At 41.6% G+C, this 23,073-nt stretch overlaps 1 protein-coding gene across 3 annotated transcripts in view; it reads left to right on the top strand.

Moving 5' to 3' along the window:
- Positions 1-23,073, top strand: part of ABLIM1 (actin binding LIM protein 1) — a 144,781-nt gene that overhangs the window by 67,446 nt on the left and 54,262 nt on the right. For all 3 annotated transcript variants that reach the window (XM_053949256.1, XM_053949254.1, XM_053949255.1), the window contains exons 5-6: positions 3,670-3,796; positions 4,953-5,046. In XM_053949256.1, coding sequence (XP_053805231.1) covers positions 3,670-3,796; positions 4,953-5,046 — 221 coding nt within the window. The remainder of the gene's footprint in view (positions 1-3,669; positions 3,797-4,952; positions 5,047-23,073) is intronic.

Consider the following 23,073-nt stretch of genomic DNA (forward strand, 5'->3'; position numbering starts at 1 on the left):
AGCTCAGCCTGACCTGTGTCTTTTAGTGGGGCTGCTAAAGGTGGTGGGAGAGTGGAGGTCTTAGTCATATATTATATTATAGTGACGTGCCCTGTCCCCCTACTTTCCCATGCTTTTGGGCTGGCTGAATCCACAGCACAATTCTTTTGTCCAGGCATTTTCTTTTGTACCCAGACATGTCAAATATGACATACATCTAAGTGCATCTGGGAGCTGTACTGCTCTCTCTGCATGTTAACCAGCACTCTGCACTGTCCGCCTCCTCCTCTTTGTTATCTCGGCACTGCTGGATGTGTGATGTGCAAGGAATGGCAGTAAGGAAGAATCCAGGTGATATGGCAAAAAGAAAATGCAAGAAAGCTTAGATTCAAGGGGTGCAGTGTGTTATACCCATGTATGAAACCAGAGAGCACCATGGTGTGAACCATTGCACACAAACTGGGGAAGGATGTCAGGTTTTCCAGTCTGCTCTGGCATATGGTTGTGGACCACTATTCTTACCTCACAGCCCTTTTATTCACAGCATGTGCTAGTTATAGGTTAGACAGATACAGATTGTGCTTAATGTGGTACTGAGATCCTGCCTGCATACACTGATGACATTCAGCCAAGGGCTTAGATGTGCCTCATGCAGGCCTGAGATCATGATGGTTTTTATTTGTAGAATTTGGATGAACAAATGGTCTTTTCTTAGTCCAGCCCAGCCCTATTCACTTTCTATTTTAGGAGATAATAATTGCAAGCTTTTCATGTATATACCCAACAGTTTTGTCAGAATTAAAATCAGATTTATTTAAAAGCCATCTCAGCCTAATACAGCAGCACTGGGCTATTAGTTTACTTTGCTTCTAGACATTGAATGTGTCTGTTGTACTAGTAGAATGGAAATGATGTTAATTTTCTTTTGCAAAACACTTCAAGGAACCCAGAAAGAGTGTAGATGTCATTGGTGCTATAGAATAATAAAAGGATGCTGCCAACCCCAGGTATTAAACATGAGCACAATGCTAAGTCTGGTGCTCAGACTTACGGTGACTTTGGCTTACAAAGAAGCAATTAAACAGTCAGAGGTACTCCATGGATCCCTACTTCCCCCATGTATCTGGTTTTGGCATCAATAAAGATGCTGGACTAGGTAGACCTTTTGTGTAAGGCAGGTTCTCTATTCCCACTGCCTCGGAAATTAAGTGTTTTAAAAATCTCTTTATTGATTCAATTTCTGAGAAATTTCAGCTTCATGGAAATTTCAGCTTCACTGAAGTTTCCCAGACAAAAATGAAAACAGCATGGAAAATACAGCAGATTTTTTGAGGGAAAATAGCAGGGAATGCATCACAGTGTGCCAGGCCCCAGGTTGGCTGTGGAAGCTGGCACGCCAGGAGGAAGCAGTAGTGCTAGGGAGCTGAGAAATGGGTGCTGCTTTAAAACTGTAGTTCAGCAGCCACTGGGACTGTGGAAGGATCTCATTTGTTCTCAAAGTCAAAGTCATGTTGCATGGTTTCAGATTTAGCTTAAGGAAATGAGGGCTGGAAGGGACCTCAAGAGATGATGTAGTATCCTCCCCAAACCAAAGGCGAGATCAGCATGCCAAAGCCACTCTGACACGTGTTTGTCCCTTCCTCAGCCCTGTGCTGGAAATTCCAGAGCCTCCCTTGGTGACCCGTTCCAGCCTTTGCTGTCATCACAGACTGGCATGGGGCCTTCAGCTGTCATGGCAGAGCAGAGGGATACATTACGTGGTGTCACTCCTTGTCATTTCATGATTTCAGCTTGTAACATATGTCCTCTAGAGCAAAGTCCTGGTATTAGGACATCTCAGGGCTGCTTTTCAAGTCCAAGTTGTATCAAAAGTCTGTGTCTCGCATTTTGTCACAAGATACCACCGTGCTTAGTTCCCCTCCCCTCCTTTTTTAGGGGATTTGAGAATAAGAATGCTGATAGGAAGAGGGACATGCAGTGGTGGATTCCTGGATAGCAGGAATGTGCAGCACATATTTGGGGTTCTTTTGGCCCGTTATCCAGCAAACAAAAGTCATGCCCTTTAGTCAAAAGGACTGACTCTGCTCTCATTATCAGCTGTGATAATAAACTTGGACTTGCCCTTTTGCAAGGCATGGTGTTGCCTGGGCTTAATCCCATGAGGAGATGGAAGTTTTTGGGCTCAGTCAGCTTGAGTGTTGGAGCCAGGGTGATATTTTCCCTGCTGCCTGGGCTTTAACAACTCACATTGCTCAGTTCTGTTTGTCTCAATTTGTTGTGATTTGTTCATGTTTCAGGCATTCACCAAAGGAACACCAAGTCTGGGGATAGTAATATCTGGAAAATCTTTTGTTCCAGGCTGTCTCGGTGGCTTCCATGATGGAAGTGGATGGGCATTCCCTTTCCACTTCACTGGGCTTCCAGGCCCTCCCCTCCCTCAGTCCTTCTGTCCCCTGAGGCTGGGCACAGAGCACAACCCTTGCAGTTCAGTGCTGTCTGCCACATCAGTCTCTTCAGATCTTACCGTGTGCTGGACTGCCCCCTAACAGGAAATCTTTTTGAGTATTTTATGTTTGAAGGGAGAGGAATGGAAGCTTGGGGACCGAGCTAGAGATTTCTGATATAACATGAGACATTGTGGCACCCCTGGGACAGAGTGCTTCTGGTTCCCTTTCTGCCATCAGGGTCCTCCAGGATTGATTGCAGTGAAAAGTGATTACCAGCAAAGTACCAAAACTCCTGAGCCGGAGTCCTTTTGCCAGTTAGAGGCCAGGAGAACTTCGGCTTCCCATAGCTGCGGGTGGGTGGCAACATGCCCTCCCTGCAGCCCCCACCGCAGTGACAGGGCTGTCAGCCCTGCCCTGGGCTGTCCCTGCAGGAGGGCGTGTGTCCTGGAGGAAGATGAGTGTCCTGGGCTGTCCCTGCAGGAGGGTGTGTGTTCTGGAGGAAGATGAGTGCCCTGGAGGAAGATGAGTATCCTGGGCTGTCCCTGCAGGCAGGTGTGTGCCCTGGAGGAAGATGAGTGTCCTGGAGGAAGATGAGTGTCCTGGGCTGTCCCTGCAGGAGGGTGTGTGTTCTGGAGGAAGATGAGTGCCCTGGAGGAAGATGAGTGTTCTGGAGGAAGATGAGTGTCCTGGGCTGTCCCTGCAGGAGGGTGTGTGTTCTGGAGGAAGATGAGTGCCCCGGAGGAAGATGAGTGTCCTGGGCTGTCCCTGCAGGCGGGTGTGTGCCCTGCTCCCTGTGCCACACGCGGGGCTCTGCTGCCACCCAACGGGGACAGGACAAGTCCTGGCGCTGCTCTCTCAGCTCCGTGCGAGCTCTCAGGGTGTTGCTAAAGCAAAACCACAGACACTGCTTACTGTACAAGAGAGGAACTTTGTGCAGTGAGGACTTTCTCGCAGCTTGTTCCTGACAGAATCTGAAGAGCTTGTACAGAGCTTGCCAGGTGGTCTTTGAATCATAAGCAGCATGAGAAACAGAAGTACTTCCCTCTTCTACTGAGAATGTCTGTAATGAGAAAGACTGAGTCTTTGTGCAGGACCTGGGAAGGGTTTAAGGAAAGGAAGATGTACCTTTGCACTGCTGTGCAGTTCGTCCCTTTGGCTACCAAATGTTGTGACAGGTGGGCAGTTAATTAAGGTTAATGAACCAAGTAGCTGACAACAAATGCATCTGTTTGCTTGTTTGCAGATTGTGCTGGCTGTGGAAGAGACATCAAAAATGGACAAGCACTGCTAGCCCTGGATAAGCAGTGGCACCTGGGGTGCTTTAAGTGCAAGGCCTGTGGGAAGGTCCTAACTGGGGAATACATCAGCAAGTGAGTAATCTCTGTCTGCTTCTCTTATGAACTCCTGACACAGTTTTAGCTGCTAGCAGAGAAGAGCTTGCAGCAAAAATCACATCTGGAGGTCCTGTTTTGACCACCTTTTCATATACAACAAAGTCTTTGTTCCCAGTGAGAGCTGAGCTGGGAAAGTGGACTGCAAAGTACAACTGAAAGCTCGTTTAATGACACCAGTCTGTATTTAATTCCAGTCTGAAAGAGGTATAATTCCACATTCCCATAGAGAATTAGGTGGTTTGTTGCACGTGTTTTCTGTAGTGGCTAGATAAAGCATTGTGTCATTTTGCTTTCCAACATGTGATTTTGAGGAAAAAAAAGTAGGAATTTGTTCATTTCTTGCCTTTGCCAGATAATAGAGTAAATGTGATGGTGTGGTTGACCTGACATTGTATTTCTCATCTTCATATAAGAAACTAATGAAGAGAGTTTTGAGTGGAAGAAGGTGTAGAGGAAGAGAATAGAGAAATGATAAAAGATAGGAAATGAAGATACCATTTCTTTTCCCCCCTTCAAGCATATAGCAAAGACAAAAATAAGGAAACAATGTCCATTTCACAAACCTGTCATTCTGGTGTGTATAATATTTATAAGAAGTAGCATCTGTAATTTCTCAAAAAAAAAAAAAAATCTGATGCCTGAGAAATGCTCCTAGGCTGACTAGTGTTTCCACTTTTACTGTATGTTCCTCGTTCACACTAAAATACTACCTTACCTTACACTTAAAAGTAACTGCTTATAGTCTTGCAGCCTACCAAAGATTTTTTTTTTCCCTGAAGTGAACAAAAACTGTCTGCATGTGATAGACTGTGATTTCCTCTAATCCCAGAGACAGTTACACTGATTCCCTGGAACTGCACCATCTGCAGGTATAGAGAGTCTGCTCTAAAGAAGGAGGTTTACTTCAGTAGTTTGTCCTGGATGCCTTCTCTTGATGGAAATTTAAGGAATAATTCTAAGAGGCATTAGTGAGAATATGATTTTTGTTTCTTGTACTACAACATGTTTCCCTTGAACTTTCCCCTTTTACCTGGGTCTGTGTGTAGGAGTTCCAAACTGAAGACAAATGAAGAGAGTAAGTCATGCTGTTTAATAAGAAGTGGTTTGTAATTTGTGATTTTTTTTTTTTCAGAGATGGTGCTCCTTACTGTGAAAAGGACTACCAAGTTCTTTTTGGAGTCAAGTGTGAAGCATGTCACCAGTTCATTACTGGGAAAGTCCTAGAGGTAGGTGTTTTGTGAACTAGAGTTTATGAAGAATTGAGCCACCCATTATGTTCTCACATAACTGCAGAGAATACAAAAATCCTCATAGAAAGGCTTCCTGCTGATTCTAGAACAAAATTGCTGATTTTCAGAATTATTTTCAGTGTTTTAGTTTTGCAGTCAGGAAAAGTGTGTGATATAGAATTAATTGTACTAGTTTCTATGGGTTTGTGGTTTCTGTTTTTCTCTCTTCATGGTGATCTGCAAAGCACATTGCACTGCTTATTCCCTGTCAGATTTGATATATTTACAGAAGTAATTTGAGTACTGGAATCACTTTTGGTAACCATAAGTTTGTCAGAACTTACCACATGAGATTTATACATGATCTGAATGATGCTGAGAAGGTGAGAGGGAGAAATGTGCTGGAGAGGTAAATTATGAGTTCAGAAATGAGAAGGCAGAAACCATCTGAATAATCTCCTTTGCTGACTCTTATTTGGAGTCATCAACATCCTCATTGAAACCAGTCAAATCTTTTTAGAGATGTCAGCACCAGCCTCCATCTCTCATGGCTCTGGTAAGTCCCCTTTGAGCTGGAACCCTTGAATTATGCTTGGATTCCTGTGTCATGACTGAATTGTTTAAGGGGCCAAAACACAAAGGACCTTCCTTGTCATTGAGATATGAGAAACAAAACTCCTGTCCCTGCAGGAAACTCTGCTTAGTGGAAAGAACCTAAGCCTTGAGCTCAGGTCAGAGCTGGAGTGTATGTTTTTGAGTAAATAACTGAGAATAAACCTGAAAGTGTCACAAAAAATAAAAACAGCTGGGAGCTTCGAGTGAAAGTGTGTTACAAGTTCCCTTCTTTGTGTCCCATCTACTACACATATAAGACTGTGTCAGCCCTATTGGAACAAGTTTCAGGTTTGACATAAAATGCTATGTTTTTGTTGTGGAGGTTTCTCTGGTTCAGCATTCAGAATATGAACCAGTCACCATGAGGGACTCAGAGCTTGTGTGGACACCCTGAGCATTTGGAGGATGCACTGGAAGGATGCACACTTCTTCCATTAGCCAGATCTCAGCCTGTCTCCTTTGAAATGTGTATCTAATTCCTTTGGAGACCTGCACAGATAATTGCTGAGAGCAGCCTGGGTTTTCCCCTGAGTAGGAAGGCTGTGTCTCTGGCTTTCTTCTTCTGACCTGCCACCATCTGCTTATCTATTCCTGTCTACTGATGAGTTTTTGCAATTTAGCATTGTGTATTGGAGACACCGTAGTTGCAATGCTGTGCAGGAAGCACTGCAGGAGAGAAGTAATTGAATTTGTGAGATAGGGAAACATAAGATAATTCTAAAATTGTTTTAGGTGTACGTGACAGTTGCTCTCACTTATGAGCAATGCAACCTATTCAGATGAAAATAACAAAAGAAAGGGTTTTTGGAGTATGTGGAGGGAAGAAATAAACTATTTGTATCTTGAGCATTTTGTGAAGTAGCTGTGAATATAGCAAGGTTGCACTCATGTTACTCTTCCTAGCATCAGTGAGAAAGGAACCTAACTGTTTGAGGGGTCATGGGCTGCATCCCATCAGAACTGGATAAACTGAGACTAAGGAAAGATGAGTTCAATTGACCGGGCACTTGGCTGTCCATCAGACTTTAAGTTAACATTCAGGGATGTATCCCAGAACCTTGGTGCTCACTTTGGCCCCAAGGTGAGTTTCTCACCTTATTCTTCTATGGCTATTTATTATCAGAAGATGAGATAGCATTTGCTGCAGAAAGGAAGCATGTCCAAACTCTTGCAAGGGTGTCCCTCTTCTAAGAGTCAAAATCAGATAAAAAAGATAAAGTTTTTTCTATTTAACCTGGCCCTTGCAGCATCAGACTCTTCTGATGAATTAGAAACAGAGCTTTTGAATGATCTTGTCAATAATGGAAACATTAAGCGTGCTCAGTTCTGGTTAAGTCTAGAAATTTTACTTGAATATTTATGGCTCTCACTGGTTATCAGAGACACAACCCAAAATACTGCAGCAGAGGGCAGCAGTGGTTCTTAGCACATAACTGAGACCAAACTCCTCAACGGCCTCTAGAAGTTGTCTGTAAGGTGTAGGCTGGCCAGGTCATTAGAAATTTTCACAAAAAAAATTAGCATTGTGTAGCCAGGGAGGCCATTCAGACACTGGCTTAACTGAATTGCAGTGTCTATTAGCAGCTTGGATAGTCCATGATTAAAGTTCTCCAAGCATCATCTGGGAATGCAGATGCAGGACAGACATTCAGACAACTCTGTGTCTTTTAAGTGGTGCTGGAAAAGTTTGGAAGATACAGGTGAGCAGCCACTGTTCAACAACCAGAGCAGTTTATGACAACTGTGGGCTTGTTTCGTGGCTCCTCACTGTCAGAGATGCATAAAGTTCCAAAGGGACAGTACTAAATGCTGCCTCTAAATATGACTCAAGGAACTAATAAGTCAAAAGCTAGCATGAGAAAATCATGTGTCAGCACGTGTGTCCCCTTGGGCAGCAGAGGTCATCTAAAGGATGGGGTCAGAGCATGACATAAATCCTCTGGTAATAACGGAGATGAGATCGGAAGCAGCTACAGGAGATAATTCACAGGACAGGAAGCCACAGTTCAGAGAGGGCTGCAGACCTGTTTGAGGCAGGACAATTAACAGTCTCCTTATCCTGCACTGGAAGTCACCCAGAATCTTTCAGTTCACCTGAAGTTTTAATTTAGATGAAGCTTGAGATCCTCACAGAAGGATTACTGTCTTCCCTCTTCGTTTTCTTTGGCAATGTTTCTTTGGGAAATTTCAGTATTTTTGATGATTTATATCATGTGCGTTGTCTCTTGTTCTGCTGTTTCCCCCTTGAGAAGGAAACCATATTCTTGGTGTGAAGTAGTACCCTTACAGGAATTGTCTAGGTAGAGGTTATGTCTGCCCAGCCCAAATTATGCCTACTAACATGCAGTCAGAAAAAAACCCAAAGCACTTTGTATTTTGCCTTTGTTAATAAAAATGATTGTGGCAAATGTCCTGTAGTAAATATAGTGATCGTTACATTTCATTTGTCAATAAAATAATTCATTATGTCAGAAGCAGAGTATGCTATCTCATCATCTTCATCCAAAGAAATTATTAGAAGTGGTTGGAGGGAATTATGTAGTACATTGTGTACAAACACTTCCCTCTAATGGATCAGAAGTGATTAGCAGCAAGCCAATTTTCTGCTTATTCTTATTATATCCAGGGCAATCTGTCGAAAAACTGAAGGGAGATGAAAACATGAAAGTTAGCTTTGGGTTCTCAGAGGCTGGTGCTGTCTATTTTACCCGTACAGGCCTATTTCACTTATTTATTTATTTTTATTTAAAGAGAAGTTGAGATTCTTTGCAACATTTCAGACTTGCAACTCCTGCTTGTTTTGTCCCTCAGTATGGCTTTAGCACTTCTGAGAAAGTCAGATTTTTCAGTCTCCTACAATGAACAGCCAGCAGGAGAGACAGCCACTCCTCATGTGGACCTAAGAGTCTTCATCTCAGAAGCAGCAATGCTGTGCCCCTGGAGCACCCTCAAAAAAAAAAAACGTGAGAAAAGCCAAGGTTTGGGTTCAGACTGAGATTCAAGGACAGACTCCCTCCAGCCACTCCGTAGAGGTGATCCCTTTGCTCAGTTAAGAAATGCATTAGGAGAAAGACAAGACTTATTTTGCTAATATCCACAAACCATGGAAGAATGCTCTTTTTTTCTAGGCCATAGATGTGACAACTTTCAGTAGCCATGGAAATATGCAGGAAACATACCATGTGCATTTAAGTCAGCTCAGATATTTCTATGTATTATTTGGCACATTGCTGTCTGTGACAAATGCTCACAGATGACAGATGAGTGCATGCCAACACAATAAATGTGGTAAATGTCCAATATGAAATAGATATTGCAACTTTCTTGAGCATACTGAATACTTTAATGCTTGAGTGTTTCAGGAAATGTTGTCAAGGCAACAGAGATCAGTGCTCTTCCTTGGATTTCTCTAGCAGAAAGGAATCTTTAGTTATGAAAAATTACTCTTTTCCCATTAACTCTTGTAAAAATGTTTCAGCAGGCAGTAACAGCATAGTGAGAGTGAGGAGTTCTACACAGACTTCCCACTGAGCAATGGTTTTCATAGCTTCAGGGCTTGCCTCTTGAAAGATGCCTGTCTTTCAAGCTGCAAATTTCTGTGCAGCTCCACAAATCTGAGTAAACTTGACCATGTATTTAGCCATTTGAAAGATGTTGACCTAAATGATTTTTTGTCTAATGTGTTTTTCATACACAGTATAACTGCTACTCCAGGGCTTAATTCAAAATATGTTAAATCATTGAGAAACTTCCAACTGACTTCAAAGAATGATGGATCATCCATGTAAGACATTTTTGCTTATCTAAAATGTCTTACAGTTCTAAGCAGTATTCTTTTAGCACTGCAAAAGAAGACATGAGGGCAGAAAAAGGTAGATATTTTGCATTAAATTGTACTAAAAGACTAAGATTGAAATTTTTACAATCTTCACCTTTTCCAGCTGTAGCTGATATGAACAGGATTTAATCTCATGATTTAGAGATGTATATATGTGCTCTCAAGTGCCTTAACCATCTTGCTACTCCATTTATTTTTATAATGGCATATAATGGCATTTTCATAATGGCATATAATGGCATTTATTTTTATAATAAGCATTTATTTTTTATAATGCTTTTTGCTTAATATTAATTGGAAAAAAAAAAGTTATTAAAAGGTTATTGTGTGATTTCTCCTGGCTGTGCATAGCTCTAATTCCTGCTCAAGGGGCTGCTGCCTGCCCTGGGTTTGCTTCCTGTGCACTGTTGAATCTTGCACCCCACCTTGTAAGCAGTGGCACAGTGCCATTTTCACAGATGGACCTGAAAAGTGTCCAGGCCACCAGAAGGTTCCCTTGATTTCAGACTGCAAGGTCAGGTCAAGTTCTAAATATGTTTGTGATATTGTAATTTATGCTGAGCTGATCCTGATTTTAAAGAGTAGTAATTTAAGATGTGGTGCTTAACGTGAATGAAGTTTAGTACTTGTATATACTGTTACTTAAATTGCCAGAAGATGTCTCATGTGTTCTGTAACTAATTCTGAAACATGTCAATTCGGACACACCTTGACTTCTGAAGTTAGAAAGAAATAACACTAATTATGCGAGGGGAAAAACAAACTGTGAAAGCTGCTTCATTTGTCTAAGAAAATTGTATCTGTATTTTAGAGGTGAAGAATGTGACCCAGAAGAGCCTGTAAGTTTCTTCAGATGTTGTTTTCAGAGCTAGATTTAGAAACCTGTACTGCGAGGAATTCATAGAAGTTTCTGCTGATTCTTTAGACGTGAATGAGTCTGTTCTAAATACTAAATAAATAAACAAATAAATATCATCACAGAACAACCTTGCTGGTTCCCATACGAGCTGTAAATGAATTATTTGAACAATGCCTGTCTGTGCTGTGGAAGTGTTGCCTCCTGCAAACACTCCCCCATGTCAGCAGCTCTGCTCATGTGAGTATTAGCATTCAGATGCTTCAGTTGATTGACTTTCAGAGACACCCAGCAGACTGCATGTTTAAGTAATCTATTCTAAGGAGATTTAGGCTCATAGTTCATGTGAAAACATCACCCTTCTCTGCAAAGATCCATGGACAAAGTTTAGTTAAGTACTTCAGTATAGTCATGTATTTGGTCCTGTGTTCTTAAAGCACTTTCCAGATTGAGGAGCCATGTAGAGAATCTCTTAAACTGAGATTTATTTCAATTCTATTCAGAAATGTTAAATGACAAAGTAGCATATATTCTTCTGCCCAATGAAGTATTTAGCAAGGCTGTTTTCATAAAAATAATGCAGGAAGTATCATAAAATATTTAACTTACTGGATTTTAATTATGCAACCTGTACTGGTAATGCAGGTTGATGTGAAGTAAGAGTTCAAACACTTTTATAAATGAAGCAATTGAACAGAGACTGATGATAGGATGGATCCAAACAGGTTTGGTGGTATATTAAAGTTGTGGAAAAATAATATCCCTGAAGAATGCACTACCATTCTGTTTTCATAGCATTAGGTATCTTCTGCTTTACGTGTCTTACAGGCTTGGGAGAGACTTTGCTCTCAACCAGAATCTCCCAGTCACTGCTGTAATCTACACACACCAAAATAAGCCAAGGGAAAAGGCCACAGAGCCTTTTGCCTATGAGAGGCAGCAGTAGAGTTTAGTGTATGATTTGTTAGTTCTGTGACTTGCTTTGTTTGTGTTTAATTTCACTGCCTTTAGAATAAAAGAGAAAACATGACTGTGTTGCTTGAACATCCCATTAAATGCTAACAAAAGCAGAAGCACATGCTGTGGTCATTTGCCCTCTTAGTCAGGTGTGTACAGCAGAGAATCTTTTTGATTATGGAAAATACCTTGGAGAGATCAGATAGGGTCAGAGCACAGAGGCCATTGAAAACTCATCCAGTGTTCCTGGAGTGTGCCTGAAGCATGATCTCACTCCAAAATGTGCAAACAGGATAAAGGGATTCAGGTACCACTGTGGGAAGTGGCCCCAGCACAGGGCTGCATCAGTCTGAATCGGGCTAGAATACGACCTCAGTTGAAACTCTGTAACAGAACTAGGCTAACACCCAGGAGGCTGTCTAAATTCTTCAGAAGCTGTGGAAGTAATATTTAATAACTTCCAGAGGTGGAGAGTGCCGAGTTCATCCTCAGCAGATGCCTCTCCCCAAGGGAAAAATGTTGTGAATTGTGTCGACATCAAACAGTGACACACAAAAGTGGTGACGGACGGTCCTGCCCCTGCCGGGGCCGGTGCGCTTTTCCTTTTGCAGAGCGGGATGGCCGAGCTGCAGCCCGGGTGGGATTTATGTGCAGAGAGGGTGGTTGGCTGGGTTTGATGTGCAGAGAGGGTGGTTGGCTGGGTTTGATGTGCAGGGAGGGCTGTTTGCTGGGTTTGCTGGGTTTGGTGTGCAGGGAGGGCTGTTTGCTGGGTTTGCTGGGTTTGGTGTGCAGGGAGGGCTCTTTGCTGGGTTTGGTGTGCAGGGAGGGCTCTTTGCTGGGTTTGGTGTGCAGGGAGGGCTCTTTGCTGGGTTTGGTGGGTGTGTGCAGGAGGAGGAGGAGGAGGAGGAGTGCGGCTCCGGGCTGGGTGCAGCTCCAGGCTCAGCTCTGCTCAGCACCGCGCTGTGCTCCTGCCTGAGCCCCAGGGGAGCTGAGGGGGACATGGACCTGGACTGAAGAACCCCTCTCGGAAGGTAAACAAACCCCTTGCTGCGAAACCAGAGCTGAACTGGAAAGGGCCACGGCTTTCCTGGGGGAGGGCAGGGGGGCGCAGCTTTGTGATGGCACTGGTGGCTTGCCGGGGCGATCGTAATGGGGACTTGTGCTTCTGTTCCTGTGCACCAGGACGAATGTTTTTTTTAAAGGCTCTGTATAATTATGTGCTTTAGATAAAGAGAGTGCGGCTACACATGGTTTTAAACTGCCAGGAAGAAAGGAGAAGGGCACAGAGCTTGGGCTGTTTCTGATTGCAACTGATTGCTGCTGTGAGGAGGAGCAATACGATTCTCTACCTTAAATAATTCTTTATAGAGTTTCTTGGCTCTTTCAATTGCTTTGGAGATTTTTTTTTTTTTTTTTTGTATAGAAATAAGATTAGCATTTGTTTTTAGTTTCCCTGTGTTTTTGCTGAGAAATGTGTTTTATCAGTTAATGTGGAACCGCTGTTTTTTTTTTTTTCTTAATGTGGGGTTTGTTTGGATAAAAGCAGGGAAATGAAAAGTTTAATAATAACTCAAAATATGGGTAAATGGTTCAAACAGGTTGCCTGTGTAGCTGAGTAGCAGCATACATCTCATTGATTTAGAATACCCTTCCCTGATGAAAAATAAATACCCTGCTGTAATTACTGAAAACACCACACCAAGCACAAGATCAAAAATCTAGAATAAATATACCTGTAGAAAAATAATATCAATTATTGATGTAAAAATCTTTCTAACAGGATTTTAGTGGTCCCCCCAATCAAAAGATTGAATTTGGCAGAAGGGGTATCTGTAGTTGGGAAGGACTTGATTTATAAGTATCTGAAGTTGACGGAGCTCTAACAGAAGTTCAGTTGCTATGGCAGCATAATCACAAGGCATTAACTTCCCAGCAGTGGTTTGGAAACCATCCTTCAGTCAATTTGAACATCAATAGGAAGGGGAGGAATGTTAAGAGGATGTAAAGATGGTGAATAATGAGAGCAGGTTGTAACAAGTAATTTGAAAAAATAACCAATTAAAGCTTCCTTATTGCCACAAAGGGATTTGTGAAATCTCTCAGGTGCTTATAAAATTATGGCTTATCTTTATAAATTGCTTTTGTGAGCACAGTGTTGCTGATTAGGATCTATATATCCTGGCAAAGCATCTTTAGCATCTACCTTGTTGATTTAGTTAAATATTCTCTAGTGTGTTTCCTGTACTAAATATTACTAAAAAACTTAAGTAGACTGGTCAAAATTCTTTACAATTACAGTTCAGTAGAGGCATTTATATGAGCACAAAGTTTCTTGCCACCACTAACAGCCTTTGTGACAATTAGCCACTACAGGTATTCCAGTAACATGGAACAGACAAAATAAGTAGCTTTTTCATGTCTTGGAGGTGCACAGAACAAATAGCAGCTATTAGCAGAAGAGCAACTTACGTGGATGAGTGTGTCATTTGTGTTAGCTAACTGTGTTAAGAATTCCATTGCTTGGTTGTACTGCAGAACACATCTTGTTCTCTGGGAGCAGACCCCTTTAGGGAAAACATAATACTCTATTTTTGTTTTGTGGCCCCCATTGCTTCTTCTGTCCATCTTTTAAACCTTTGCATTGTGCTGGTCCTACCTGCCAAAGTCACCCACAAGAGATATAAAACGAGTCATCATCCCTGCACCAAAGTGTTTAGGACTGAACCAGAAATTCCTCCAGTGTCACAGCCCCACTGGCAGTTGGGATGTGGTGCCAGGGGAATGTGGCTGTGCTCTCTGCAGCAATGTGAAATTATTTCAGTTACTTTTTGTTTCTCCTGGACTGAGATCACAATGAAAAATTGATTAAGTGGTGAAATATTTTTTGCAGGATTCTGATGTTTCATTTTTAATTCCTGATTTAAGTCTTCCTATCAGGGAAAAGTTTACAACTGACTTCCAGAAGATTAGGGTAGAACTTACACCTATCTCCCATAAAAAATAATTGTTGGGAAGAATGCAGCAATAACGTGTTTGAAATTTGAGAAGTGGAGAAGAGCCTGTTGGGGCAAGTCTGTAGCTGTCACCTGCTTGTAGGAGGCTCCATCCGGGTGTTGTGCTCAGCATTCACTTCATGAGGACTCAGCCACCTCTCTCTTTTGTCTGCTTTGTCTGGGTGTTTTCCTGAGGGGGGAAAAGAAAAGTTAAGAAAAACAAATAATAATCCAAAAGATATGTTTGGAATCTCTAGGGACTTTGAAGGCCACAGCATTAACACCTGCCTTCACTGAGCAGGTGGTTTTATGGATGAAGAAATGGGAGTATTTTATGGGTGATTAAATGTTTGAAATGACCACCTGAAGTACAAGATGGGTAGATTTTAATTACATGCTTATGCTACATTAGAAGATCATACAGCTTTAAAAGCTCTTTGGATAGATATCTGGGATGTGTGACATTCATTAAAAGCCTTTTTCTTTTTAAGAGGGAAAATAGCACTCAGTAAGAGATGCATCTTTTCATCACCAGCAATGCAGATACTCTGGCATTTAAACTGCTTGTGAAGCTGGTTTGGGAATTTTTGTGATTTGCAGAGGTCAAGGAAATAACTCCTGTAAATACTTTAAGTTGAAATATTAAGAAATTGACTTTTACATGTAGGATTTGGAGAGAGATTTGTTATGCATAAAGATGAATTTGCTGTTGCTCAGAGTTCTGTAGAGCAATTACATCTTCGCTGGAAACTTTTTTCCTAGGAGTGAGGAGAGTGAAAACTGAGGCAGTAAGAAACTTCAAGCAGATATATCTCACCATCATGCTTGAACTAATGCTGTTGAGGCAAAATCATGGAGATGCTGTAGTCAGTTGGAAGATCAAATGGCAGCAAATGTTGTTAGATATCCCTTTCTGTTTTATGTCCATCAGGTCTTTCCTGTTCATCACAATAATTTGTGGGCATAGTTTTTCTGTGGTAAATAGAAGTCTTATTTTTTATATGAAGCTGAAGTAAACAAGATAGGGAGTAAAATCCCTACTGTGTCTTGGCTCCAACATGCATGCTCTGGATATTCCTGCCAGCAAGGATTCAAAAATGTACTTGTATAGTTTTGCAGCTGTAATTGGAAATAATGTATATCAGCAGTTAGAAGACTGACAAATAGAAAAAAAAAAAAAAAAAGGACTTCTGCCAAAAAGAAAAGGCTCTGCTTCTAGCACACTACATGTTGGTGGTCTGACATTTATTCAAAGTTATCCTTTTTGAAAAAGAGTCAACTATTTCTCTGCACTAACTATCCACTGGTTACCCTGATGTCCTTTCTTATTCCAATTTTAATTTTAGTGTAACATTAACACTTTGGCCAGAATTACAAAACAAGAATTCTTGAGGAATGTCTGGGTGTAGTCAAATACAGGCTCATAACTGATACGAATGGTTGTGGAGTGACTGGGAAGAAAAATATTAGAAGTAAATTTGTCCTTTCTCTAGGCTGTCATCTGTTTGTTGTGACCTCTTGCTCTAAGAGATTTCCAAAGGTAGTAGGTAGCATTGCAATAGGATCAGTTTCTTACAAGAGCAGGCTCTAGTCACTAATAGAAAAAATATTCCCTGCTTAATTCCCACACAAGATGCTTCCCTGTCAGAACAATCCATCAGTCTCCAGTGGTACAAACTGCCATAAATTGCATGTTGCTTGTCTACTTTGTTTCTCACAGGCTACTTTTGTTTTATATTCTCTGGTTGTTTTCTGTGGATGTACTGAGCTTCACATCATGTTTAGTCGCTTACTCCCCTCCTTTGGCCCTTGCAACTCTTGTTTCTCTGTTGTTTTTGGGACACTCCCTGTGAAGTGAGTGCAGATATCAGAGTGGAGCCCGGGCTTTGCTGAATCACATGCCAAAGCTTGCATCGTTCCTCAATCAGCCTTCTGACAGACAACAGGAAAGGCAGCTCTGTGGGAGGTGAACAAGAAAATTGGCTACACTTAGGTCTAGTAGTGTCCAGGGCTGGTTTTCTGAGAATTTTTCTCTGCCTGGCTCTGCTGGAAGCATTAATTTTGGCCCTGGGTGAGTTGCTTAAACTCGCAAGCTCTCACTTTCTTCACCAGTCAGAAAGTGGTTTGCACTTGCCCATTGAACAGTTAACATGAATTTTTCCTCAAGCTGTTCTTCCAGCCTTCCCCAGGGCACAGAGCCCTGCCACAGTGCTGAGCTCTCAGGGTCAGTAGCAATTTTGGGGCTGATGCAGCTCACCCAACCCCAGAACTTCTGGCCTTGCACTTGAGCTGTCTCAGTGAGCCACAAGTCAGATCAGCCAAAGCTTCATTCTAGCTGGAAAGGCCCCTGCTATAGCAGGGATTTTGCTGTTTAGCCAAGATAGGTCTCAGTGAACTGATTTAACTCTCTTGGAAATTTTTCCAATGTGACCTGTGCTCCCTAGGAGCTGCCTGATGCATTTGTAAAATCTTCTCTCTATGAAATGCCCATTGGAATGGATTTTAAGGTCAGAAGCACTGCTAAAGTCATCTTGCTTGACCTTCTCTTTTCAAAATCAGAGCTTTTCCCTAGAAACCAAATGAAAGCTTATCCTTTGGGAAATTACCCAGTCATGAAAACTGCAGAACAATTGCAAGGTAAAAAATTTCCCCTCATGCTGCTTCAATTACCTTTGCTTTTTAGAAACTTCACTTTGTTTTGAGGTTAAATTGGTCTAATTCCAGCTTTTTGATGCCACAGAGTTTTCAGTGGAATTGAAAAGCTCCTACTCATTCCTGCTATTCCAACCTTCCTCTGCTTTTAATCGTCTCTCGTTGTGATCATTGTCCCCTCTGAAGCCTTTATCTGAGTAATGATTTGACTCTGAGTCCTTCAGGATCACAGCTGAAGGCTCACCCTGTGTTGATGCTTCTCCACTGAATTCCCTTCTGCAAATCCACATGGACGGACCCACCGGTGTTATAAATTTTTTTTCTGCTTTTCCTTTATATTCTTTGTATACATTAAATGATCAGGAGAGCAGGCCCTTTCAGGTGACAGGCTTCATTGGGAGATTTTAATGATGTTCCCCAACTGCCTCTGTCATGGCTCAGACCATGGCTCAGTCTCACAGGGCCTTGCCTTCTCGATTTGCAGGTATTTTACATCAGTCTGTTAGAACATACTTGGTTGGTTTAGATGGCTTAAACAAGCACTGCCTGTGAGTCACCAGCAGATTTACCAGGGGAGGTTTTGTATTCTTGCCTTGGCCACTGGTACCTCATGCTGTGGGTTGAAGGAAGTCATCTCTGAGGTATCTGGCTCAGCAGAGCCTCCCCTGCTATCAGAGCCATCTGTCTGAGCAATGCCTTGCTACACTTTCCTTAAGCCTCTTTGAATTCAAATTATTCAGGTCTTGAATAATTTGTAAATCTTGATTTGTTAAAAACACTGTTAAAAAAAATCTTGTTCAATAAACAATATCAAACAGGAAATTGGCATTGTCAAATTCAGACCCTAAAGATACCCATTCTGAATGCTCCTGCCTTTTCTATGTCATTTTTCATTATTTTTCATCTACAGCTCACAAGGGAATTTTGCCTGATCTGTTTTTAGTTTTTTCACATCATGCTGTAATAAAGATTTTTGTTGTCTTTAAACATACTGTTCCTAGTTATTTCTTTGGTAAATTTATCTTTCCTATTAATTATATTTATTTCTAATTTAATTACTTAGTCATTGCCTTTTTTTTTTTTTCTCTTTAGTTAATATTATCTCAGTTCTTAGGATTTGGACCTGCAGCAGAATGTCTTAAAAATTGTTTGGTTTTCCTTTTATGGTTACTATAAGATCTAGGAATATGTATGTTCCTTCCAAATGCCACATGCATGTATAATTACATATACATATCTAACACTGCTCTCTATTTCTGTTTGTCCACACATGCAATCAGATCATGTTTGGAGATACATGCTAATTTCTGAAAATGCTAAAAAGATTTTCTATTAGGATGAGGTCCAGTATTTGTTGCCTGCTGTCAGGTGCAAAACTTTCTGATTTGTGAAACAATTCTGTTGAGTTTTTTTTAAGATACAGAGGAGGTGTGTTACTGATTTTCTAGCCAAATTTCAGCAGGTTGGAGTCAGCTGTATTTCTACTGACTGAGGAAGTTCTTTCCAGTTCAAGTTACTCTCATTTTGGAGCTATTCAGCACTGCAAATGCAGCTGCAGTGGATGTGACCTGCTAATGCACAGACATCAGGCTCTGTTATTCGAGGTCCAGCCAGAGGAAGGGGTCGAGGGACCAACAATCACTTCATGTGAAGAGTTAGAAGGAGAAACAGGCTGCTGTCTCCCTCCTCAGCTCCCATATTCCTGATAACTCAGTGGCTCTCTCATCCCCTAATGAGAGAGAACTCGAGGAGGATTGGGAAGCGGGAGATTCCCGGTGTTGCGGAAGATTGGACATCGTGTGTATCCGGTCCAAAACCCATTCCCAGGGCTCCCTGCTGTCCCTTCCCTTGTGCCACAGGGCTGGCACTCGGCACTGAACCAAGCCAAGGGCTTTGCTGTGCTCTCAGCAGGCTGGAGGCTGGGGCTGGAATGGCTTTCACACCGTGCTGCAGACATGGGGCACTTGGAACAGCTCAGCACACCTACACTGCACTCCTGCAGTCAGCACAGGTTTTTTCCTGGCTGCTGCAGTCAAAATTACAGTTCTTCCAGCACGAGGCTGTTTGGAAAGGCCTTGGCATTATGGTGGAGTTACTGTAAAGTAGCTTTGCTGGTTAATTCTAATTACAAACCAGTCCAGCAATATGAATATGGCTGTAAGCAGGTCCTTCAGTTTCTGAAGTATCCTTTCATGTCAAAAAGCATGCTGGACAAAATGCATACAAGATAAAGGAATATTTACTTATCTAATGCTTTGTGAAACCTAAAGATTACAGAAGATCTAGAAAGCCCACACCTGTACTTATAAACTGGACCTATTCCAGCATTGTTGAGAAATACAGAAGGGATTTGTGTCAGATACTTCCTGCTCAGGAGTTCAGAATTAAAAAATAATCTTTGCAATAAATGGAGTTTAAAAGAGAATTAAATGGTGGATGCTGGATTTTGCCTTCATATGCACCTAAAATAGGGGTAATGAAGGCAATGAATTCACAGATTTGTATTATAATTAGATACAAATGAAACTTAACAAAATATAAAATATAGTACATATATTTCTTCTGGATTGCTTCTGATTAACTACATATTCAGTCAGTTGGATTAGGTTTCTTGTGCATAAGATCCTAACAGAGATGATGCTGCAAACAGGGATGATGCTGCAATCCTGGCAGTAGGCAGTAAAGCTGTGTTTGCAGTTGCTCTGCTCCTTTGTACTGCCCACAAGATTCTAGCCAGCCACTTTGGGCTCCTGTGGGTACATTTCTTAGTTGAGTGGAATTCCCTTCTTTGTACTCACCTGCTGTTAATGTGTAAGGAACAAGAATTCTCAGCTTTGGTCCTGTGTGTGGTAATAAGTGGATTTACCCTGTAAAGACAGAATAACAGTTCCATAAAGACCATAACTGACAGCTGAACATCTCACCTGTGTGTGCAACTTGCTCAACTTTGGGTGTTGCAGGAAAGTGAGAACTCAAAGGAAAGCTGACAGTGCAATCACAAGTAACTTACAGGATCTTACTAAACCAAGTGCAGTTGGTGTTCAGCTGCCACGAGGGCTGTTTCTTTGTGCCAGTAGAGCAGTTTCACAGCTGGGGATTTAGCCTGAATGATTACTCACATCTCTGCTATAAGGAAAACTCTACTCCATGCAGTGAATAGTTGCACTGCTGTCAGCAGCAGCTGATGGGTATGACACTATTGTGTGTGGATAGAATTAACATTAATAGGTTACAAAGTTTATTACGGTCCATCCATTGAGGAATATGCTGGCATGACATCCTCAGTCACTGTTGTAATGCTGGGAAGTATTTTGTGTATAAAATCAGACACTGGGCATGGATTAACAGTGCAAGTGTTCATAACAGCAGGGCAGCTGGGGTTTTGTCTCACCCAAGGCAGCACAACAATCAGTGGTGGGCTCAGAGGGTCTCTTCCATGCATGTTGTCATTCAGATTTATGGTCACAGCCTCACGCTCCATTTCCCACTTTTCCCCAGTCCCGTTTGTTGCAGCTCCATCAGCTTGGGAACTGCCAGTGTGAGCTCTGCTTCCTGCTGCTCCATCTTCCTGCAGGTTGAGCAGAGGCACAGGCTCTACTGAGAGCTGCTTCTATTGAGATGTTGTGACAGGAGTGTAAAAAACAGCTTTAGGAGGTCCAAATTTTAAAGATGCATATTAGATACGGACTAATTAAAAAAAAAATTATTACTCTTTACTAGTCATAAAGAAACTTATGGTAGATTCTGAAATCATTTGGAAGCAAAGAAACTGCTTTTTTTTTTTTTTTTTTTTTTTTCTGAGCACAGATATTTGTAGTGACTTGCTCAACAGATAAGAGCCTGGGAAAAATGAGTGGACAGTTTGGGTCAGGATGTTATTAGAAACAAATTTTGGTCTTCATAGTGTTTATGCTATTCCAGCCACTTGTGAGATCACAGAAGCCTGCAGAGAAGGAAACAATGGAATTTGATGTTACACTGAACATCAAACAGGGTTGAAGGTTCTGTGACCTCTGCAAGTAATTAAAATAAAGCTTCACTGGAAGATGGAAGGCTACTGCCAGAGTTCCTGTTTTACAATTCATTACATTCCTTAAGGGGTTTAAAAGATGAGTCTGAATTATTCTTTGTGCTTCTCCAAAGTCCTTAGGAGAGTTAAGAAATCAAGTCATTCTCCTCAGTCATGGTAGGAATAGATATTGGATAGGTTTGTCTCTCAAATGGGCCTATAATAACTGTTCATAAAAACTTACAAAAAAGGAAAAAAGGGAAGTGCTTGTACTCTTTCAACTGCATAATAGTTTTGGTAGTATTTAAAGAGAAAAGTAAAGCTTTCTGCATGTTTAATAGCTCTCTGTCAGGTGACTGCTCAGTTATCTCTGAAAGGAGAGTGAACGAGTGCAGCTGTGCAAATGTAACACAACAAATATGCACTTAATTGTGTCCTTTGGCCAGCAGAACATGTCTGTTGGTAATTAGTTCTTCCTCTACCAGACCCACTGGCATGTGAGCTCTCCTAGTGCGATTCTTGTTATTGTTCTCTCTGGCTCTTGTTCACTGTTGTTCTGGAAGGAAGGACAGAGCTGAAGGCATGAGTAATAGGAAATCTTAAGCTCTCACGTTCACCAAAGAGGAAAACATTTATTTAATCAGCCTAGAGCTTTACAGGCACTCAGAGAATAAAAGTTAGTCTTGTGGGAAGTGGGGGCAGAGGGGTTGGACTCAGAAAATACAGTCCTTGGCTTTTGAACTGCTGTTTCCCTGGGGTTAACACTGTGCAGGGACTTTTTCAGCTGCATTTTTGGGACATGTGGTGTCAGCTTGTCCATAGGTGTATTTGCAGCTCCTGGGTTGGAATAATTCTTGCAATACCCACCACTGCCTTCCCTGACAGCTAGGAGTGGCAGTACATTTTTGTCTTTTGGAGGTCCCCAAACAAGCAAAGTTTATAAAGCGAAGGCAAATGAGCACTGTGCATGTTGTGAACAGGTTGGAGCATCAGCAGGGTGAGAAGGTTGTACAGGAGCTCACAGAGTGGTGTTCAACTGGTGCTTCAAGTACCTCCTGACCCTTCCGTTTACCTTTTAAACTGGCAGAGGTGTCTAAGCTGGGTGCACACAGTGTGTAACCCAGTGCCTCTGCTCTGCCACCTCTGTCACTCAGGACAGCTGTGCAGGGTCACTCCCCCATCCCCTTAGAGAGCCTTCAAAGCTCTCTGCAAACACAGAGTCCACAGAGGCTCTAAGCTAAGGAGGGTTTGCAACATCCAAGTTAAGCTATTTGGGAGAATAGCACGCTGGGCAAAGGCTGGAAATGTATAGCTTCTGAGTCTGAAAAGGGGATCTATGAAAAATCTGGTCTGAAAAATGTGGTTTCTCGTTGTCAACTATTGCTACAGGTCTTGGCATTGTTATAATACATAATAATAGAGTTTGTACTTCTGCTCATGATACGTGGGACATGTCTTCTGTAGAGTAAACACATCCAGCTCCCCTGTGTAGTCCATCATCCATGAATTCTGGTCACTGAGCCTTCAACTGTCCTTCACAAACATTAGAGATGTGATTACATGGTTTTATTTTTAACACTAGTTATGAAGAATACATTTCTATAATGGTTTTCCTTGGTAGTGTTTCTCCAAAGTATTTTACAGAGAACATTAAATGTAATTTAACCTGCTTTGTAGACTGGGAAACTGAAGGTCAGTGTTACACAGACTTGATTCCAGTTTAAGTCTTGAAATTACCAGAATAAATAGATCCTTAATACTATCTAAAATAATGTTGTATTTGTTTCATTCTTGAACATGAATATAATGTGCATATTGTGGACAGTATATATATATTTGTAATATATAGAAAATAACTAAAACTCTTATATCTTTGATCAGTCACTGATCAGTGAGATTTGCAGAGCCATAGAAGGCTACTCAAATTTAGCATCCATTTATCTACATTTATAATTATGCTTGTAGAATTCCTTTGGTCACTGTTTCTTCACTCTGCAATTCTAAGGCTCTGGAAGTATTTGGTAAATGAGAATGTACTTCTGCTTTCTTTAATTTAATTTTTTCTGTCTGCTGTATTCAAATGGGATTTTATTTGAGAACCTAT

The sequence above is a fragment of the Vidua chalybeata genome, chromosome 8 (assembly GCF_026979565.1).
Source record: "Vidua chalybeata isolate OUT-0048 chromosome 8, bVidCha1 merged haplotype, whole genome shotgun sequence".
Taxonomy (NCBI): domain Eukaryota; kingdom Metazoa; phylum Chordata; class Aves; order Passeriformes; family Viduidae; genus Vidua; species Vidua chalybeata.